The sequence below is a fragment of the Rhincodon typus genome, chromosome 8 (genome assembly GCF_021869965.1).
Source record: "Rhincodon typus isolate 14 chromosome 8, sRhiTyp1.1, whole genome shotgun sequence".
In the NCBI taxonomy this organism is placed as follows: domain Eukaryota; kingdom Metazoa; phylum Chordata; class Chondrichthyes; order Orectolobiformes; family Rhincodontidae; genus Rhincodon; species Rhincodon typus.
The window spans coordinates 72,132,506-72,151,041 of record NC_063339.1 but is presented as its reverse complement, the minus strand read 5'-3'; the positions used below and the strand labels follow the sequence as shown (position 1 = coordinate 72,151,041).

General features: G+C 41.0%; 1 protein-coding gene across 1 annotated transcript; it reads right to left on the bottom strand.

Moving 5' to 3' along the window:
- Positions 1–3,658: 3,658 nt before the first annotated feature.
- On the bottom strand, positions 3,659–17,709 carry bub1ba (BUB1 mitotic checkpoint serine/threonine kinase Ba). The gene is made up of 5 exons (XM_048599926.1): positions 17,552–17,709; positions 15,897–16,039; positions 13,026–13,197; positions 5,586–5,692; positions 3,659–4,385 (listed from the first exon to the last, which is right to left on the bottom strand). Exons 1-5 carry the CDS (start codon positions 17,660–17,662, stop codon positions 4,211–4,213), a joined length of 708 nt encoding a protein of 235 aa, XP_048455883.1. The 5' UTR covers positions 17,663–17,709; the 3' UTR covers positions 3,659–4,210.
- Between the last annotated feature and the right edge of the window lie 827 nt (positions 17,710–18,536).

The following is an 18,536-nucleotide window of genomic DNA, read 5'->3' as shown; positions in this document are numbered from 1 at the left end:
GCAGGGCGAAATAGGGTTTCCCCATAGGGAATAGGGGAGTAGATTTTCTGATGAAGGGTCCAGGCCCGAAACGTCAGCCTTCCTGCTCCTATGATGCTGCTTGGCCTGCTGTGTTCATCCAGCTCTACACCTTGTTATCTCAGATTTTCCAGCATCTGCAGTTCCTACTTTCTCAAATGCTGGAGGTCAGTGGGTCAGGCAGCATCCACGGAGAGAGCAAGCTAACACTGAGTCTAGATGATTCTTCTGAGCTCTCTCGAGCAGTCATCTAGGCTCAACGTTAGCTTGCTCTCTTCATGGATACTGTCTTATCCGCTGTGATCTCCAGCATTTGTTGTTTTCAGAGAGAAATGCTCATTAGGGAAAAAATCTACACAAGCTAGGATTTTAAAAAAAAAAAACGGTTTTTCACATTTATTATAGGGTTTTGGTATAGTTTATATAGTTCATATTGGACCTTAATAGGGACCAAAAATTCAATACAGAATTCTGTATTCAAGTGGGGAGAATGTTAAAGATACATAGAATCTCTGAGACAAAACAGTATAAATGCATTCAAGGGAAAGTTGGTTAAGTACATAGGGAAGAAAATAAGATATGCAGGTAGCATGAGAAGTAAAGCAAAGCAGGCGAGATCAAGACAAATAGCCTCTGCTCAAAAGCTGAAGTTAAAAAGCCTGCCTATAGGAGATTTGAATGTATGTGGACAGTTGTTATCCAGTTGTATTATTAGCCTTAAAGTTATATCTTTAAACCAGATTACTAAGGATTAGTTGTTAACAATTAATTATACATGACAATGAGCAATTGAAGTTGAAGAGTACATAAAAAGCAGGTCTAATGCAAAAAAAAAAGAGCCTGTTTTGACCATGGGGGAAAGCTGCCTTACCTTGAGAATCAGTGGGAACTATCTGCTTGCGTGGTCTACATGGGCTCGTTCTCAACCCTCACATAGGTGGGCAAAGTACTGAAATTATTATGAAATGGGATTCAGCACATAACCCAAATAATATCAATATCAGGGCCTCTGCCCCCCTCGAAGGGACTTTCAGGTTTGGATGGATTCTAGAAACCATGGCCACAGACTTCACATCATTGGGCTGGGGTTTGCACAACTCGTGTTGTGGAATCAGACTTTGAGCTCCGAGTGCCAACTGTCACCCAGGAGTCTGTGGCAGCAAAAGGCAGTGAGACTTGTTTGGTGAATATGTCTAAAATAATTTAAGCCAATAGCTTCATTCATTGTTTTGCATACATCTAAAGTAGATTAAGCTAGTAGATTAGCTTGCAATTGAAGTGCACATCTTCTTGTAAGCATTTTGATCAGACCTTAAAGAACCTGTCAAGTACTTAAGAATACACCACTCAAAAGAGGAAGCTCGTGTGAAGCACAAACAGTTGCAAGCTACGAGGGCTGTAAGCTGATGGTAATTTCACACTTTACCTCTTTCTGGGTCTCTACCATCCAGGTCACTGGGGCCAGTTGGTCAAATCTCCCGGGTGACACATCTATTGTCAATCACATCAAACATTTCCAAGTTCCGAACACCAATTAACACAGCAAAGGGTGCATGGAGGAATCAGCCCCACTGTCTTCCCTTTTTTATTTATTGGGCATATGACAGCATCAGAAAGCAAAGATTCACAGGGCTGCTAAGTCCAGTGCATCAAGGGACACCTGAAATGCTACAGAGTTAGACAGTCTCACACAGGCCTGTTGAGTCCACGGCCCTTGATGTATGTAGATAAAGACTCATATTTGTATACCTTTCAAGTCAGGAGGCCCCCAGAATCCAGGGATTCCCTTTCTAAGGGGAGGCAATGGTCCAGTGGTATTATCGCTGGACTGTTAATCCAGAGAACCAGACAACATCCTGGGGACCTGGGTTCAAATCCCACAACGGCAGATGGTGGAATTTGAATTCAATAAAATATCTGGAATTAAGAGTCTAATGATGGTCATGAATCCATTGTTGATTGTTGGAAAAACCTATCTGGTTCACTAATGCCCTTTAGGGAAGGAAACTGCCGTCCTTGCCTGGTCTGGCCTACATGTGACTCCAGACCCACAGTAATGTGGTTGACTCAACTGCCCTCTGGGCAATAAATGCTGCCTAGCCCACATCCTGTGAATGAATTAAAAAATAAAAATCTATAGATATACCTGCATCAATGGACTGCAGCAGTTCAAGGTGGCAATTTACAAAGGGTAAGTAGGGATTTGTAAATTTTGCTGACTGGAATTACATTACCTGAAATGAATTAAAAAGGTGTTTGACAGCCGTTTATTTTGAACTGTTTTAATTTAACAAACAAAAGGCAATTTGTGCCTCTCAAAAGTTCACAACTGAAGTACATCTCCAATTAAGCTGCACATCTGCAGAAACACTAATGCAAATACTGGAGATCAGGAATTTAAATGCTGGAAAGCTCAGAAGATAAGGCATCTGTGGAGAGGTTAAAAATTTAATATTTCCAGTCTTGAGCTTTAATCAAAATTAAGGGATTTAAAAATCCAATAGGTCTTAAGCAGGTGAAAGATTCATGTGGGGCTGGATAGGGGGAGAAGAACAAAAAGGGAAGGTCTGAAATAAATAAAATGGACAGCAAGAAAAATTAGATGACAAAATATTTCATGGTACAAAAGCAGAAACGAAAGCTGTGCTCTAGTTGCCACTACAGCTACACAAGCAAAGTACAGGATAAAAGGAGGGAGAAATAGGAGAGAAACAAAAAACAAGTAATTATTTTAAAGTACCATTAAAGTGGTAAGGGAATTGATACCTTTCAAACAGCTGCAGGAATTTTGCTCTTCTTCAATAACAGTGCCATGACATCTTTTACATTCATTCAAAACTAAAATTGGTTGAAAATCTCATTTTGAAAGCTAGCACCCCTATGGCACAGAATTCTCTCCATCCTACTCTGGACTGTAATTCTGTATTATGTGCTCAAGTTTTTGGAGATTTGAACTGTGACCATCAGGCTCAGGCAAGAAATCTATCCACTAACTCACTATGAACCTGTTACTCATTTCAGATAAATTGAAAACAAAAACAGAAATTGCTGGAAAAGCACAGCAGGTCTGGCAGCACCTGAGATCAGGGATCAGAGCTAACATTTTGGATCCTTAGAACTGGAAGGGTCACCGGACCAGAAACATTAACTCCAATTCCTCTTCACAAATGCTGCCAGACCTGCTTAAGTTTGCCAGCAATTTCTGTTTTTGTTTGATTTACAGCACCCTGTAAGTCAGACATCTTTCAGTTTTATGGCAGATTAATTGGATACTTATTACATAGAAATCCGTAAAAAGAGCATTGCTGTTATCCCTTGTTAGATGACCATGGGGGAAACTCAGCATCACCCTTGTTGGTTCCACTAAATGGTGAGATTGTGGAACATATCATAGGGAGTGGTTTGGTGTGGATGAGGTGGAGGAGGGCAGGGGGAAGAGGATGGAATAAAGAAAAGGCAAAAAAACTGAATGAATGACAAAGGCTAGATTGAGAATAAAAAAGGAGACACAGGAAAAGTTTAAATTTTTGAACAATATACCACTTAAAAGAATTAAGACTCCATAAATGTCAATGCTAAAATACAATAGATTAGCAGTCATTAACAAACATCACTTGTTTAAAAGAACGTTAATTACACCTTGTTTAATGGTCATTTATTGCACAAATTATAAAAGCAGAGACAAAGTTGGGGTCCCACTTAAGAGTAAATTGAACAAACATGAATCTCCAGAACTTGCAATTACATTTTTTAATTCCCCTGAACTTACTAGCTGTTTGTACATTTGGAATGGAGTGTGTCACTACCATGGTCTGGTATTTACAGCAAGATCTAATCCTTTATTTAGTGAGGATACCAAAAACATAGGAAGTTGTTTTTGCAGTGTAACGCAAAGCATAATAGATGAATGTATTTACCATGGTTACAGGAAATGGGGAAAATATTGTCTGATATATTAACTCAGTAAATATCTCTGTCAGTGAGCAGCTGAGCTTCACAGGCCTGAAAGGTTTGATTTAATCCAGAGTTTTCATCACCTTAGTTGAATTAAAAAAGTTTTTTTTGGAAAAGGTAGGTAACATGGATGTAATCACTGCAACAATAGAATGAAAAATATATGGACAACTTTATTCAAAACAATAAAAAAAAGGACCCTGAAACAACAGTAGCATTTTAAAAAATCTTACATTCATTAATCATGGGGCATTAGTGTGAAAGCATCATTATACAGAATTTCATAATCTGGCTCAATAACTTCTGTCACTGTCTGGCGCAGATCACTCAGTGTAGAGACAGAGGATGCACCTCCTGCATTCAGAATCTTTTCAAAGAAATTGTTCCACAACTCCAGATACAGCAACTCCATTCTGTAAAAATATAAGACACAAACGTATGTAGCAACTTTCACAGGTTTCACATTTTAAACTGCTTTGAAGCTAAGTATTTCTGAACTAGTGCAAGGTAGGGAAATGTGGGAGCCAATGGAGCTAATCACTAGCTAAGCTGTTTCAGTGATGATAGTTGAGAGATATCAGGATACCGAGAGGGAACTTCCTTGCTCTTTTGTGATACTTTTTTTAAAAAAAAAAGTTCATCCAAGGGAACAGACAGGACTTCAGATTAGCATCTCATCTGAAAGGTGGCACTTTAGACAAAATGTAGTACTGCTCTATTCTCCACTGTAATGTCAGCATGGATTAGGGTTTTAATCCAAACCTGACTCAAGATGAAAACAATACTCAGTCGAGACCATTTTTTGTTAAAGCATTGCTAGGAACAGAGTACTCACTCTAAAAACGACACCCATTTGTTAAATAAAGTGGATTAACTGCTAAACAAGCACGAGCTAAAGCAATTTAGGAAACTACTGAGGAATGTCACATTGGTGTGATGGAAGGTAAAAGATTTAATTAGAGTGCTTTGAATTCCTGATTTCCATTGCGCTATATGGTGGTAAAGGAAACATTTGGTGCTTCTGTTTTAGCTTTTTGTACTATTAGTTTGTGAGCAATTGCATCAACAAGCATCTAGGATCAGCTCTTTTAGTGTCACCTCTTTGGCCACTTAGCATTAGAGACTCCTGGTGAGTAGGGTAGTAAGAGGAAATACCAAAAGAAAACCTTAAGATGGAGAAAGTTGAAGAAAGTTAAAAAAAGGTCACTCTTGGCAGAGACCACTTTCTGGGTAAGGTGGAAGGGTAGTATATTTACGTTGAACAGAATTTAACTTCATCTTTGGGAACAGTGGATCTATTATAGTGCATGGTTGGTGCTGTGGTGGTGCAGTGAGTACTGAAGTAGTCATCTACTAGCATCCCTCTTAAAAGCTTCGTTACTGGGTAGAAAATTCAGTGGTGATGAATGAACAAATGGTAAGCACAAGTATAATGATTGATATACCTACAAAGTGCTAGTAGCAATGCCTAGCCCATGTTAAAGAACTGCTCAATTTATAGGTCACTACATTAACAATAATGCAGACTCAAACTTATTTAGGAACACAAACAAAGCTCATCGATTTTCTATTTCATTTAGAAACAGTGCACAGTACAAAACAAATCAAAATACCTGGAGGACGTAGGCCCAAGTATCCACAGTGAACCCTGTTTGCTGACATCTATCTGCCTTCCAAACAATAGAAAATGCACAGTGTTTGCAATCCCAAGGAGATCAACCTGCAATCACCAGTGATGAAGGTTAACGTTGGAGCATAGAACAGACTGTTAGGCATTAACAATGATATTGATTGTAAGTAGCTGCATAGTTTCTACATACAAGTTGAAGCATTTATTTTGAGCCACAAAGTTATGGCTTCAGTAAACAGTTTTCTGGTTACTATAAAAGATGTTCAGCTTTACTTTATCCAACTAGTTTTTTTGCAGATACATTTTCAATCTTGGGTTGTTGGTGCACTCAGGTGGTTTGAGCCGACACCATGCTGTTGATAATGCTGTGAGGTTTGGCATCAGGGTGTTTGGTCCTGAACCAAGGCTGCTCTTAGATTATTCTGTCCCTAATGAGACTGCAACATCTTTATCTCTGACTTAAGTGTGACTATTGTCTGATGCACTGAAACTCCAATTAAAACATTTAATTACACGCTATTGTAGCTGACACAAATGTCTGCATCACAGCACTTTTAGTACAGTTATTCTCTCTCACTGTCCAGACTGAGATGCTTATGTCAATGTTAAATTACCTTAAACATCATATCACTAACTTATACATTTTCATTAAACTACACAGGGCAACTTATCCAAGAGGCTAGTTTTTCCACTGGTGAACTGAAACAGTTAGCATCAGCAAGTTATTCAATCACTACTTTTCAAGTGGGACTTGAACCTGGAACTCCTGCAACAGCCCTCTTACTATTTTTTTTATTAACCTATTTTTCTATCCAATCTGTTCAGAGATCAAGCAGATGGGACTTGAATCCAGGCCTGTTGGTCTGGGGTAGTGTCACTACCACTATGCCACAAGAGGGTCAATTCTGGCATCATCCTGGCAAATATTTGGCGTCTGCTAGCTATAAGGAGAGGTTGGACAGATTTGGAATGTTTTTGCTCAAAAGATAATTCATTACATCTGGACTCTCAAATTGAGTATTTAGCAGAGAAGGCATCATCTTACTGTTCAAAACGGATCCGCACTAAAGAATGAACAGTAAGTAACTGTTTTAAAATTTAAACGATGACCCAAATTTTAAACCAAGTTTAACGGATTATAGCTCAGAAAAAGGATGGAATATGCTTAAGATAGCGTGGTGGAAGGAGTAAACAATAGGCTAGCTATAATCAGTTCTGAAGAGGAGTCACTGGATCCAAAACATTACTCTGCCTTATCTCCATAGGTGCTGCCAGACTTGCTGAGATTTTCCAGAAATCTGTCTTTGTTTCGGATTTCCAACATCCACAGGTTTAAAAAAATTAAATCGTCAATAAAGAGATTCAAAGATTGAGGAGGGTTCCATATATTTTGTCCACAAAGGCTGTATTGACTCAGAGCTCACAGACAAGTAATCATTTACATCTCAAAAAATGCATAACACATTCTTCGATAATAAATACATATTTTAGTGCTGAACAACGTCACTGATTAGTTAACCTCAGTCAGATCATCGAAAAATACACAAAGATACGTATAGTGACATGTACAAGTCCTGCCCTTGTTTAGAGTCATACAGCACAAACAGACCCTTCAGTCCAACCAGTCCATGCCAAGCATAAACCCAAAATAAGCTAGTCCAACCTGCCTGCTCCTGGGCCCATATCCCTCCAAACCTTGTTTTGCCAAAATGCAACATCTCACCATGCTGTATAACTCAATAAATCAATGATATTTATCCAAATTAAACTCCACCTGCCATTCCTCAGCCCACTGATCCAATTGATCAAGATCTCTTTGTAATCTTTGATAACTTTCTTCACTGTCCACTATACCACCAATTTTGGTGTCATCCGCTAACTTACTAACCATGCCTCGTGTATACTCATCCAAATCATTTACATAAAATGACAAACAAAAAAGTGAACCTGGCACCGATCCCTGTGAAACACCACTGGTCACAGGCCTCCAGTCCAAAAAACAACCCTCCACTCTTAAACGAAAGGTGTAAACAGACAAAGCCAAGAAACCCCAACACTGTCCCCATCAGGCACTCCCGGCAGCACTAGGTAAAACCCACTCTGCTCTTTCGAAACAAACTAAAGCTGTCTTTAATTTGTAAAACAAAAATAAAGACCCTACTACTCTGGAGGAAAACAAAAACAAATAAACAAAAACAAAAACGAAAAAAAAAATGGCTCTCTTGACTCCATCTGAACCAACCTCTTTTGGGCAGGGACCACAACGGGCAAAATAAAAACAAAAACAAAAACAAACAGACTCCAGCAAAATTAAAAATGCCAAATAAACAAACAAACAAACAAACAAACAAACAAACATCTAAATAAATAAATCCCCTCTGCTCCACCCCCATTGAATACTCCTGGGACAGGGATAACAATGGTTTAATATTCAGAAGATGTTCCCCTGCTCATTTCAAGTAAAGATAAAACTCACCTCTTAGCAATCCCCATCGAGCACATCCGAGATACGGACAGTACGGGGCTAAAATAAAAGCCCCCTTGGCTCTTCAAAGGGGTCCAAAATCGGAACAAAAGGAAAATAAAACAGCCCACTCCCTGGGGCACCAAACTGAAAACTAATGCAAACTCAAAAGGCAAAATGGAAACTTATACTGCTGAGGCAATGAACTAAATCAGAAAATCATTATCCAGGTTGATAATGCACTCCAACCCCCTCAATGCCCAGTGGTCTTGAAAGGCCTCGAACGTGCCAGCAAGCACTGCGTGCTCCTTCTCCTGGGACACCTGAGCGCGGCCGTAACCAGTGCGAACAGCAGCAGACAGACAGTCAGGAATGACAAGCCCCTCTTCGGCCCACTGCCTGGAACCGTTAATAGCCATCTTGGCCAGGCCTAGGAGCAAAGTCACAAGGCGGCTTGCAGACTTGACCGCCCCTGCCTGCACCGGGTGCCCATAGATCAGGAGAAGTGTAACCACAATTTTAACAGCAGCCCTTTCAAAACTTAAGGAGATGCAGATGAATGCACTCAATATACAAGTGGAAGATAGTCTCCTCCATGCATGTGCAACTGGCAACTGGTGAACTTGCTCAGTCTCCTGTTGCACGGGAACGCCGCATGCACCACTTTCCACCCCAGATCCCCGATGTAAGAGGGGAAGACCCCTTTGTAGAGGGCCCTCCACTGGAGATCTCCGCTGCCAAAGGGCAAAGCATTACATCAAGGCATGTCTGGGTGGCGGGTGAAGGCACAGCAGTGGAGTGTGTGCAGCACAAATAGCACCTGTGTCATTCGGAAGGGCACCAGGAGAATATCCCCGAGACGGCTCAGATTGTGGGGCACCATGTCATGGGTCAGTGTCATGTTCCGGACCAACAGGGGTCAGATTGTCCAGAAGCCCACCGCATGCCTGAGCTGCTACGAATGCACGCGAGATGTTGGGACCAAGTGCCTTATCCATCTGGCTTGGGTCACAAACTGGAGGTGGACCGATATCCTCTCAGTCAACTGTGCCGATGTTATCAAGCCCGCTCCTCTGCGTGTCCTCAACTCTGGTCAGCCCTGCATCCCAAGCTCTCTCCTCCCTCGGCCATTACAAACCGCGCACAAGGAGGAAGCTGTTCCTGGGCAGAGGCTCCCTGACAACAGCCGCCACTCCCACAGGGGGAAGAGCTCCAGTGCAAGCCAACCATGTCCCAGACTGTGATCAGCTCCAGAAAGAAGACAGGCAATTCCTGGAAGACGACCAGAGGCCAAGACCACTCCATGAACAGGAACTGTGAGATGTAATGGGGCCGCATGTGATGGAAGAAACGTGTCATCACCTTGGAGGAGGCTCAACATAAAAATATGGGTGCAGGGTCTGAAGGTGGAAAGTTGCTACCTGAGGGTGTGAAGGCACACCAGTGCCTGGCCACTCTCCTCAAGTGGGAGGCTCAGAACCACAGCAGCAACCCAGGGTTGCCTGTTGTCTCAGAAAAATTCAATGGGCTTTTTTGGGATGGTGGTGACAAAGCCGGGAGAAGGACCAAGTGACCAGCTGGTACCACATGGTTTATGACCAGCATTCACGCCTTGTAAGGCAACACACGGATCAGTGCTGAAAAGTGTGCTAGGTGAGCAGTCACTTTAGTTTCCAACTTGTACTAATTCGCCAGCCAGGATTCCTCTGCAGGGCAAAGACGGACTCCCAGGTAGAAGAGGTGAGCGGTATTCCACCTGAAGCACTGCAGCTCCTCCGGCTGGGGGCCCATCTGCCACGGACTGACCAGAAGTCCCGAACAATTGCTCCAGTTGCAGAGGACACCACAGATTAGAACTCTGGCATTCGTGTATTCTCCGCAAACCAGCTGGATCTGCCAACCTGAGGAGCGTGTTGTTGGCGTATGCCGAAAGAACCACTTCCAGCCCCAGCCCACGCAGCGCTAAACCAGAAAGCTGTTTATTCAAGGGGTGTAGGAATGGCTCCACGCAGAGAGTGTAAATCTGGCCGGACAGGGGGTTAGCCCTGATACACACTTCTCCCAAAACGCAAGGGTATCATCAGCAACTCCACTGCAGTGCACAGAAGTTGGATCCAGGTTACAAAGTGCATTCCGAACCCGAAAGCTCGCAGAGTCCCAAGCAGATACTCATGACCCACTGTGTTGAACACCCTTTCCTGATCAAGGGGGAGAAAGGCACTCGACAGGCCAGCCTTCTGGGAATAATGATGTTGACTTGGATACCCTGGCCTGGAATGGTGCAGGACTGCTCTGGGAGGATCATTTGGTCCAGCACAGTGCCAAGGAGAGCAGAAAGTGCCCTGACAAAAATTTCATAGTCCATGCTGAGGTGGTAGACCAGACACCAATTCTTTAACAAATGGAGATCCCTCTTCTTAGGCAACAGTGATAACGGCCCTGCGCCAAGAAAGGAGCATCTTTCCACTCGCGATACATTCCTCCAGAGCCAGGGCACATTCACATCCCAGAATGCCCTGAGGAACTCCACAGTCAGCCCATATTTTTATGTTTCAATGGTTTCACTCCTGAAAAATACAAATTACCAAGTGACTTTCAATCAGATCACACCAGGCTTAACTTGGGCTATGTAGGTCAGCGAAACGTCACCCTTTTTCTCTCGAGATGGTTTGGGTCAACCAAGTACCTTACCAGGACATTTGAGGGTACCAAAAGTCAACCACATTGGTAGATTTGGAATCATAGGCCAGGCTGGGTATGTTTGGCAGGCTTCCTCTCCGAAGGGCACGAGTGGGCCAGATGGGTTTTGTAGTTCAAGACCATAAGGTCTTGCCGCAGAAGTAGGCCATTCAACCGATCAAATCTGCTTGTCATTCAATGAGATCATGGCTGATCGGATAAACCTCAATTCCACCTTCTCGCCTTTTCCCTAGAAGCTTCAAGTTTCTTACTAATCAAAAATTTCTCTCACCCTGGTCCTACACAAGAGGAAATATTTCTGCTTCTACCCTGTCAAGTCCCCTAAGAATTGTGTATATTTTTCCTTAGATAAGGATCCCAAATCTGCCTTGTATAGTTTAAGCAAAAACTTACCCATTTTTATACTCTATCCCTTATTAAAAAAGGGCAACTTCCCATATGCCTTCCAATTGCCTGATAAAATTTGTCAAGTAGTTTTTTTAAAATTTATGCACAAAAATCCCTGCAATGTAGCTTTCTACATGATTTCTCCATTTAACATTCGTTTCCTCTATTCTTTCTGCCAAAGAGCATTGTAACATTTTCCCACAATATATTCCCATCTGCCAGGCTTTTGTCTGCTCACATAACCTGTCTGTATCCCACTTGCCTTCCCAGCTATCTGCGTCATCTGGAAACACGGCTATAGCATATTCACTTTCCTCATCCACGTCATTAATATAAAAATAACTAACTAATCCCTGTGGGACTCTTAGTTGTGGGTCGCCATCCTGAAAATGCTCCCCTCCCCTTATCCCAACTCTGTCTTCTATTAGTTTAACAATCCTGTATATTTAATACATGGGTTCTCATTTTATCAAGTAACCCAAAATGTGGTACCTTACCAAATGCCTTTTGAAAAATCCAAATATATTACATCCACTGCTTCCCCCCTTATCTATCCTAGTTGTTACCACCTCAAAGAAGTTTAATAAGTTTATCAAGCATGTTTTCCCTGTTGTGAAGCCATGCTTGCTGCATGATCATATTATCTACTTCCCAACTGAAGAAGTTAGGCTAACCCGCCCAACTTGTTTTTGTGTCTCCCTTTTCAAATAAAAAAGTTACACTGGAAAATTGCCAACGCTTTGGGACTTGTAGGAATCCTTTGATTCTGAAGATTATGATCAGTGCAACTACTTTTAACATCGTGGAATGTATCTCATGTCTAGAGGATTTATCAGTCTTTAGATCCATTAAGCTCCCCTAGCAGTTTTTCTTTAGTGACAGTTACAATATTCTTCTCAATTTTCCAGTTGTTATTTATTAATTTGTGTCTTCCACCATTCATGATTATTAATGGGGATATCCTATAATTCCAGATTAAAATCAAATTCAAGTCTTCCAGGTGCCATGGTGCTCCAGAATATTATTGTAGGCCTCTGGATTATATAACTAGTAACATATAACCATTAACATAACCACTTCACTGTCATGCCGACTCTATCAGGAAGTGTCCACATACGGAAGATTTAGCTTTTAAAAATATTTATTCATTTACAGAATGTAGATGTTGTACATAAGACCAGCATTTATCATCCATCCCAAATGACCCCAGGGAAGGTGGTGGCAGCAGCAAATTGCAGTCAATGCAATGTTGGAAAAACAGACAAAATGCACACAACAAATCCTACAAACAGCAATGCAATGTTCAATATTTACTCCTTTCCAAGTGACAGTCACTCTAAATTATTGCCATTCAAATGGATTTTGAGCAGCTGCTCCTTGTGGGTGATAATTAGCCATGCAGATGAAAAATGTCTTGGTTTCATTTACCAATTAGCATTCCACTAGTCGAGGTCAGCATTTTGCCCTCGCAAAAACAGGAAGGTGAAAATGTAGAAAAACAGCCCATCACCACCTTCTATTGGTATTTGGAGTCTAAACTGGAGTACCCTGTTCTCTTAAGGTTGACTAGCCAACTACTTAATTTGGTTGGTCTTCGTAGCTTGCTAGGTAAAAAAGTGAGCTGTTAATAAATTATAGCGATGTATCATTATGTCATAACTAAATACAAAGGAGAGAAGTAGAAAAGGGAAAAAAAGCACAACTCTCAACTCCAAAGCAGGATAAACATGCACCAGATCAATATTACTGGGCAAGGTGATAAAACACCATCATGCACTAGCCAGCACAACTCGAATAGTGTTTATTAAATAGGAGTGAAAACATTAGTTGTGTATTAGATCAATCTAGATTAGTGCCTTAATGGCAGCTTACCTGGTAGGCATTAGTGCACTCTAGCAGGAGCTCTTTATTTGATAGCGATTGCACTGTAGGAAATTTCATAAACTTGATGACATCAGACTGCAGCTTCAGGTCCAAGCTGTAGGTGAAGTCCATGAGCTTCACTAAACCATCACTGCTGGGGCACACAGAGTCGTTATAAAACCTAGGGAATGAACACAGATGAGCCAGTTTAAATGGGCATATCTCAAAAGGTGGTACTTAGTGCAAAGCTTTGTGCAATGCTTTTCTTTCCCTTTCTACTCCTCACCTTTGTATCCAATTATAACATGATATATAGGTATAATTCGTTAACAGCTTACTTCTATCTAGCAAGCCACAAAAACGAACCGAATTAAGTAATTGGTGAGTCAACCTTAAGAGAATAGGGTACGTCAGTTTGTACTCCAAATACCAGATGATGATGATTCTGGGCTGCTTTTCTACATTTTCATCATCATCTTTTTCCATGGGTTGTATTTTCAATAACCCAGTGTACTAATTAAGAGGCAGATGGAAATGTAGGCCATTATATTTAGACAAGCAACATTCTGATACAATCATCTTGGCATACAAACTCAGCACTCCGTTGATTAGGGGTTCAGTGCAAGTTATCGTGCTGGTGTGCAAACTGAAGTTTTTGAGTGCACGATAGATGGGTCACAAGTTCATTTCATCTGGTTTGGCCTTCTCAAACTAAAATATCCAAACGGTAATCACTAACATGACTAGCTTCAGAGGCTGAAAAGTAGCACAGCCAAAATTAGTTTGTTTAAATCCACATACATATGGGATGCCCAAGACACACAAGTGATGCGCCCAATATTTTCTACGACTGGTTCTTCACAACAGGAACTCAGCAAATTGCTATATGCTGAGCAAGGTTTCCATGTAAACAGACCATACCAAACTTGCATTTCAAAAGCAATGCAATATCTACATGCTTATTTGACATTGCTAGCCTATTGTCCAGTTTAAGGACATCATAGTGCAGTGCAGCATTATATTGTTGCAATCCAGACCTGACACTATTATGTGAATCAGCAGTCACTGAAATTATGAACCCAGCAACCTACGTTGTTGAGTTTTGTTTTAACATGTATGCCCACATAGATGACAAATCCATTGAATCCCCATGAGGCCTGGATCTTGCAAATATCTTTGTTGGGTTCATTAATAAAAAAGTGGTTTGATGCAATAAAGATCTAAACTTTCACCCCATTAAATTTTTAATACGTTAACGATATACTTGCTATATTTGGATCTGCAGCTGCATGTCTAAATTTATTCCACTTCTTAACAGGCTCTAGTCTGCACTCCAATTCACCTTTGAAATGAAGCAGACAAATGAGAACCCTTTCCACGATATCCTAGTTGAGAAATCTGACAGGATTCGCTGTTGCTGCAAGTCTACTTCCACTACTCAGCTTATGCATTGCTTACAACCAATTTAAAGACGACCAGTCAAGTTTGCAGCACGGCATATTTGCACATACCAGAAGCTATACATACATATGATAATACATATGGCCTTGTATTTTGCAGACAGACAGACCAAAAGAATATGTTACACCTGCTTCAGTTTGACAAGATAAACAACATTTTTTCTCTAGCCCAGTTTTCTAGACAATGCCTTGATTGGAATCAACTTGCCCGGTTTAAATTTGAAGCTTGGCAGTTAACTATCAATCATCATCTAACTGGTGCATTCACCATAGTGAAACCTGTACCAGAGGTGCCCACTGTTCAGGCCAATGCAGCCCGATTGATTGGTACAACATCCACAAATATCAACTCCCTCTACCATCACTGATACTCAGTAGCAGCATACCATCTACAAGATGCACTGCAGAAATTCAAAGCTCCCCAGACATCACCTTCCAAACCCACAACTGGTTCCACCTCGAAGGACTAGGGCAACAGACACATGAAACCACCATCTGCAAGTTCACTTCCAAGTTACACGTAATCTTCACTTGGAAAAATGTCACAGTTCCTTATTATTGTTGCGTCAAACTTTTGAAACTCCCTCCCGAGCAGTATGGGGTTGGGGTGTCTACCTACAGCATTTGAATTAGTGTTTCAAGAAATCAGCTTACCACCATCTTCAAGGGAAACTAAGGACAGGTGAGAAATGCTGGCCCAGCCAGCAATTGCCCAGCTCTCATGAATGATTATCAAAAGAAGTCCTCTTGCCAACCAATCGGCACTGTCATCTCATACAGCATATAGTGTTGATTTCTCTTGAAATTCTTACAAATTACCATGAATGCAAGACAAAACACTTATTAAATAAGTTGGTTTTCAGCAATACTCCATATTAGTTTAAATGGGACACAGCAGCAAAGTCAAATAAAATGTCTAAAGTGGTGAATCTGCCATGGATGACCCAAGCATTAGTGCTTTCACACTGGAAGTTGCAAGTGAATCTAAATAGCACTGAAATAACCACTGCATCATAATCATCTGGAGATGTATTGTACAGCAACAATGCTTAAAGTTCAAAAGCTGCCAGACAAATGCAAATTCTCTGTGGTGTTCGATCCTTTGATCGACAATGACAACAATTTCTTCTTGCTATTACCAAAATCTCAATCCTTTCTTCCATTATGGAAAAAAATGTACAGAAATTCAAGCAGGTGGAAGTGGCTTCCTTCATTGTTTGTAGCCCCAATTTATGATGAAATATGGTCAGTAAGATTCAGCATTATGCGGTGTAATAGTTTGCACAGACTGAGGCAAAAATCCAATACTAAGCTACTGAAAATTGAACTCTAGCTCCAACCCATTGCTCAAAATTATCCCAACGTCATGCAATAAAAGGTAATATACTGCTGAAAGCTTTGTAAAGCAGGTTAAACTAACCTGTCATCCATGAAGAGTGTTTCTGGTGCTATGCCCCCATGAACAATTTCAGCTGTGTGCATCAGTTCCACTAAAGCCAGTAAGTCAAGTGTCAGAAACACCACCAGTGCTTCTGGCACAGTTTCCCACACCCGAGACAGACCCTATAAATGGAAAACAAAAAAAGTGAACAGCTACAGAATGCAAAGACAGTTTAGCCTTGACTGTTGTGGATTAAGCTTTATTTTCATGAGTAGAGAAATGACTCAAAATCCATAAAATAATTTGTACAAAAGGTATCAAGAAATACCAGCAACTTTACTATTCACTAATGTGGCATTTCAGAAAATCTGACAAAATGCTAACCAGTAACAAACTATAAGTGGCAGAGAAGTCACCTCTAACATGCAATTATTATACTAAAATGAATTGCATTCTATTGTGTCCTATACAAAAATAATCAGGGATCACTGGAATTTTCTATTTTTAAGTCTTCTTTCTCTCCTTGCCATTTAAAATGCATAATAGGTTAAGCTGGCATATGGCTCTGATGTTCTGGTTGTCCTCTGGTTCCTTAGCTAACTAGCTACCCTTCAGACAAATGAAAAAATATGCTGCAGTCATGTCAAGGACTCAGGGGTTAGATGGATATGTGGTTAAGGATAATGCCAAGACCACAGGTTCGATTTCCATTCTGACTGAGGTAGACTTCAGATTTGCCTCCTCACCCTGCCAGAGACTGGAAGACAATAACAAACCACCATTGACAAAAAATGCCATGGGAATCAGTTTCAGAATCATCAGCAGACAATGGATCTGCTTTCAGGCACAGCACTCATGAAACAAAATAGAAACCAAGCCCTAGATTGTTCTGATTGAATACATGAAACATTTAGTAATGGAGTTATGAGATATGGTCTGGGCAACAGTGACCCTTATTTCCTGCCCCTTCCTGATTAGGCTACAATAGTAGCAGCTACACTAGGACAGATAAAGTTAGACAGGTCTTCCTCAACCATCTCAATCAATAAATTCATCTCCTGATGTTGTACTAATTGAGTCATTGATCACAGTTGTCAGATAATTACTTCCTAGGAACAGATCAACAGGATTAGGCCAAATCAGCCCCAGGAGCCTGCTTTGGACCTATATCCATTGATGCTTTTGCTTAATAAATGTATATATCAGTTTTTAAATTTAACAAGTGAATTCAGATCGACTGCTGCTTTAGGAAGAGACTTCCAAACCTCCACTAGAGTGTAGAAGCGCTTTGAGAACTCGGAGTAATCCTAATTCTTAGACTATACCCCCAGTTCTACAGCCTTCAAACAGTGGAAGCAGTATATAGCGTTATCTTATCTAACCCTCACATCCTGAAGACCACTTCTTTAACCTTCTAAATTCTAAACAAAAAAGACCTAACTTGTTTAAACTCTGCTCATAATTTAAACCCTGAAGTCCAGATATCATCTTTATAAATCTGCGTTGAACAGCATTGGCTGTCTCCACTGTGAAGAGAGTTCCATGAATCAGTTGTCATTCCTAATTCTCTAAAAGTAATGATAGCTATTTTCCCATCCCACCTGCCACCTAAAGAACTAGTATGGAGATGCAGCAAGTTATTCACCACTGCCCCAAGATAACAGATATTGTACATCTCTCCACGATGATCTCACCTGTAGAGTTTCGCAGTTCTTGCCCTGATCCACTGTCACACATCCATTGTCAAACAAATAGCAGCTGTGATTCTGACTGAAGTAATTATTAAACTTGGAACCAAGCCTCATCTTAAGTTGCTGATTGATGTAGAAGTCCCAAGGCACTGTGTGTGACTGCACCTGTTTGAAGGAAACGATCAAAGTTCAGTGAATATGTATGCCTAATATTACATGCATTTCAAATACAGGAGACTTGCAAAATGCCAGTAGTTACCCAAAACTTGGTCCATATCCTAATGTGCACCATGTGCCACTCACTAATTACCTGCCCACTTAGAGATTCTTTGATCAGCAATGTCCCAGTTTCAAAAACCCTAATCGGGTTTAAAGGTTTTGCAAAGATTTGTAGCTCGGGTTGTGGGTGAGGTTGTTGACTTGCTCGCCGAGCTGGCTTGTTTTAGTTCAGATGTTTCATCACCATGCTAGGTAACATCATCAGTGAGGCCTCTGATAAAGCAATGTTGTTCTACTCTGCTTGGAATTTATACTGTCCTGTCTGTTACGGTGAGTTGTGTCATTTCCGGTTTGGTTTTGTAAATGGGGTCCAATTCTATATGTTTGTTGATTGCATTATGGATTGAGAAACATGCCTGTAGGAATTCCTGGTGTGTATGTATGTTTGGCTTAGGCTACTATGGTTACGTTGTCCCAGCTAAACTGATGGCATTCATTGTCCAAGTGTACTGATATTAGGGAAAGTTTGTTGTGTCATTTTGCTGCTAGCTGATGCTTATGTATTCTGATGACTAGTTTCCTTCCTGTCTATCCAATTAATGCTTGTGGCAGTCATTGCATGGTATTTTGTAAACTATATTGGTTCTGCATATTGTGGGTATGGGGTCTTTAATCCTGGAGTGTTTGTCGTAGCATGGCAGCACACAAGCCCACAGCCATAATTCCCAGTGGTCGTACGAGTCTCGTTGTCAGTTCTGATATGTTCTTG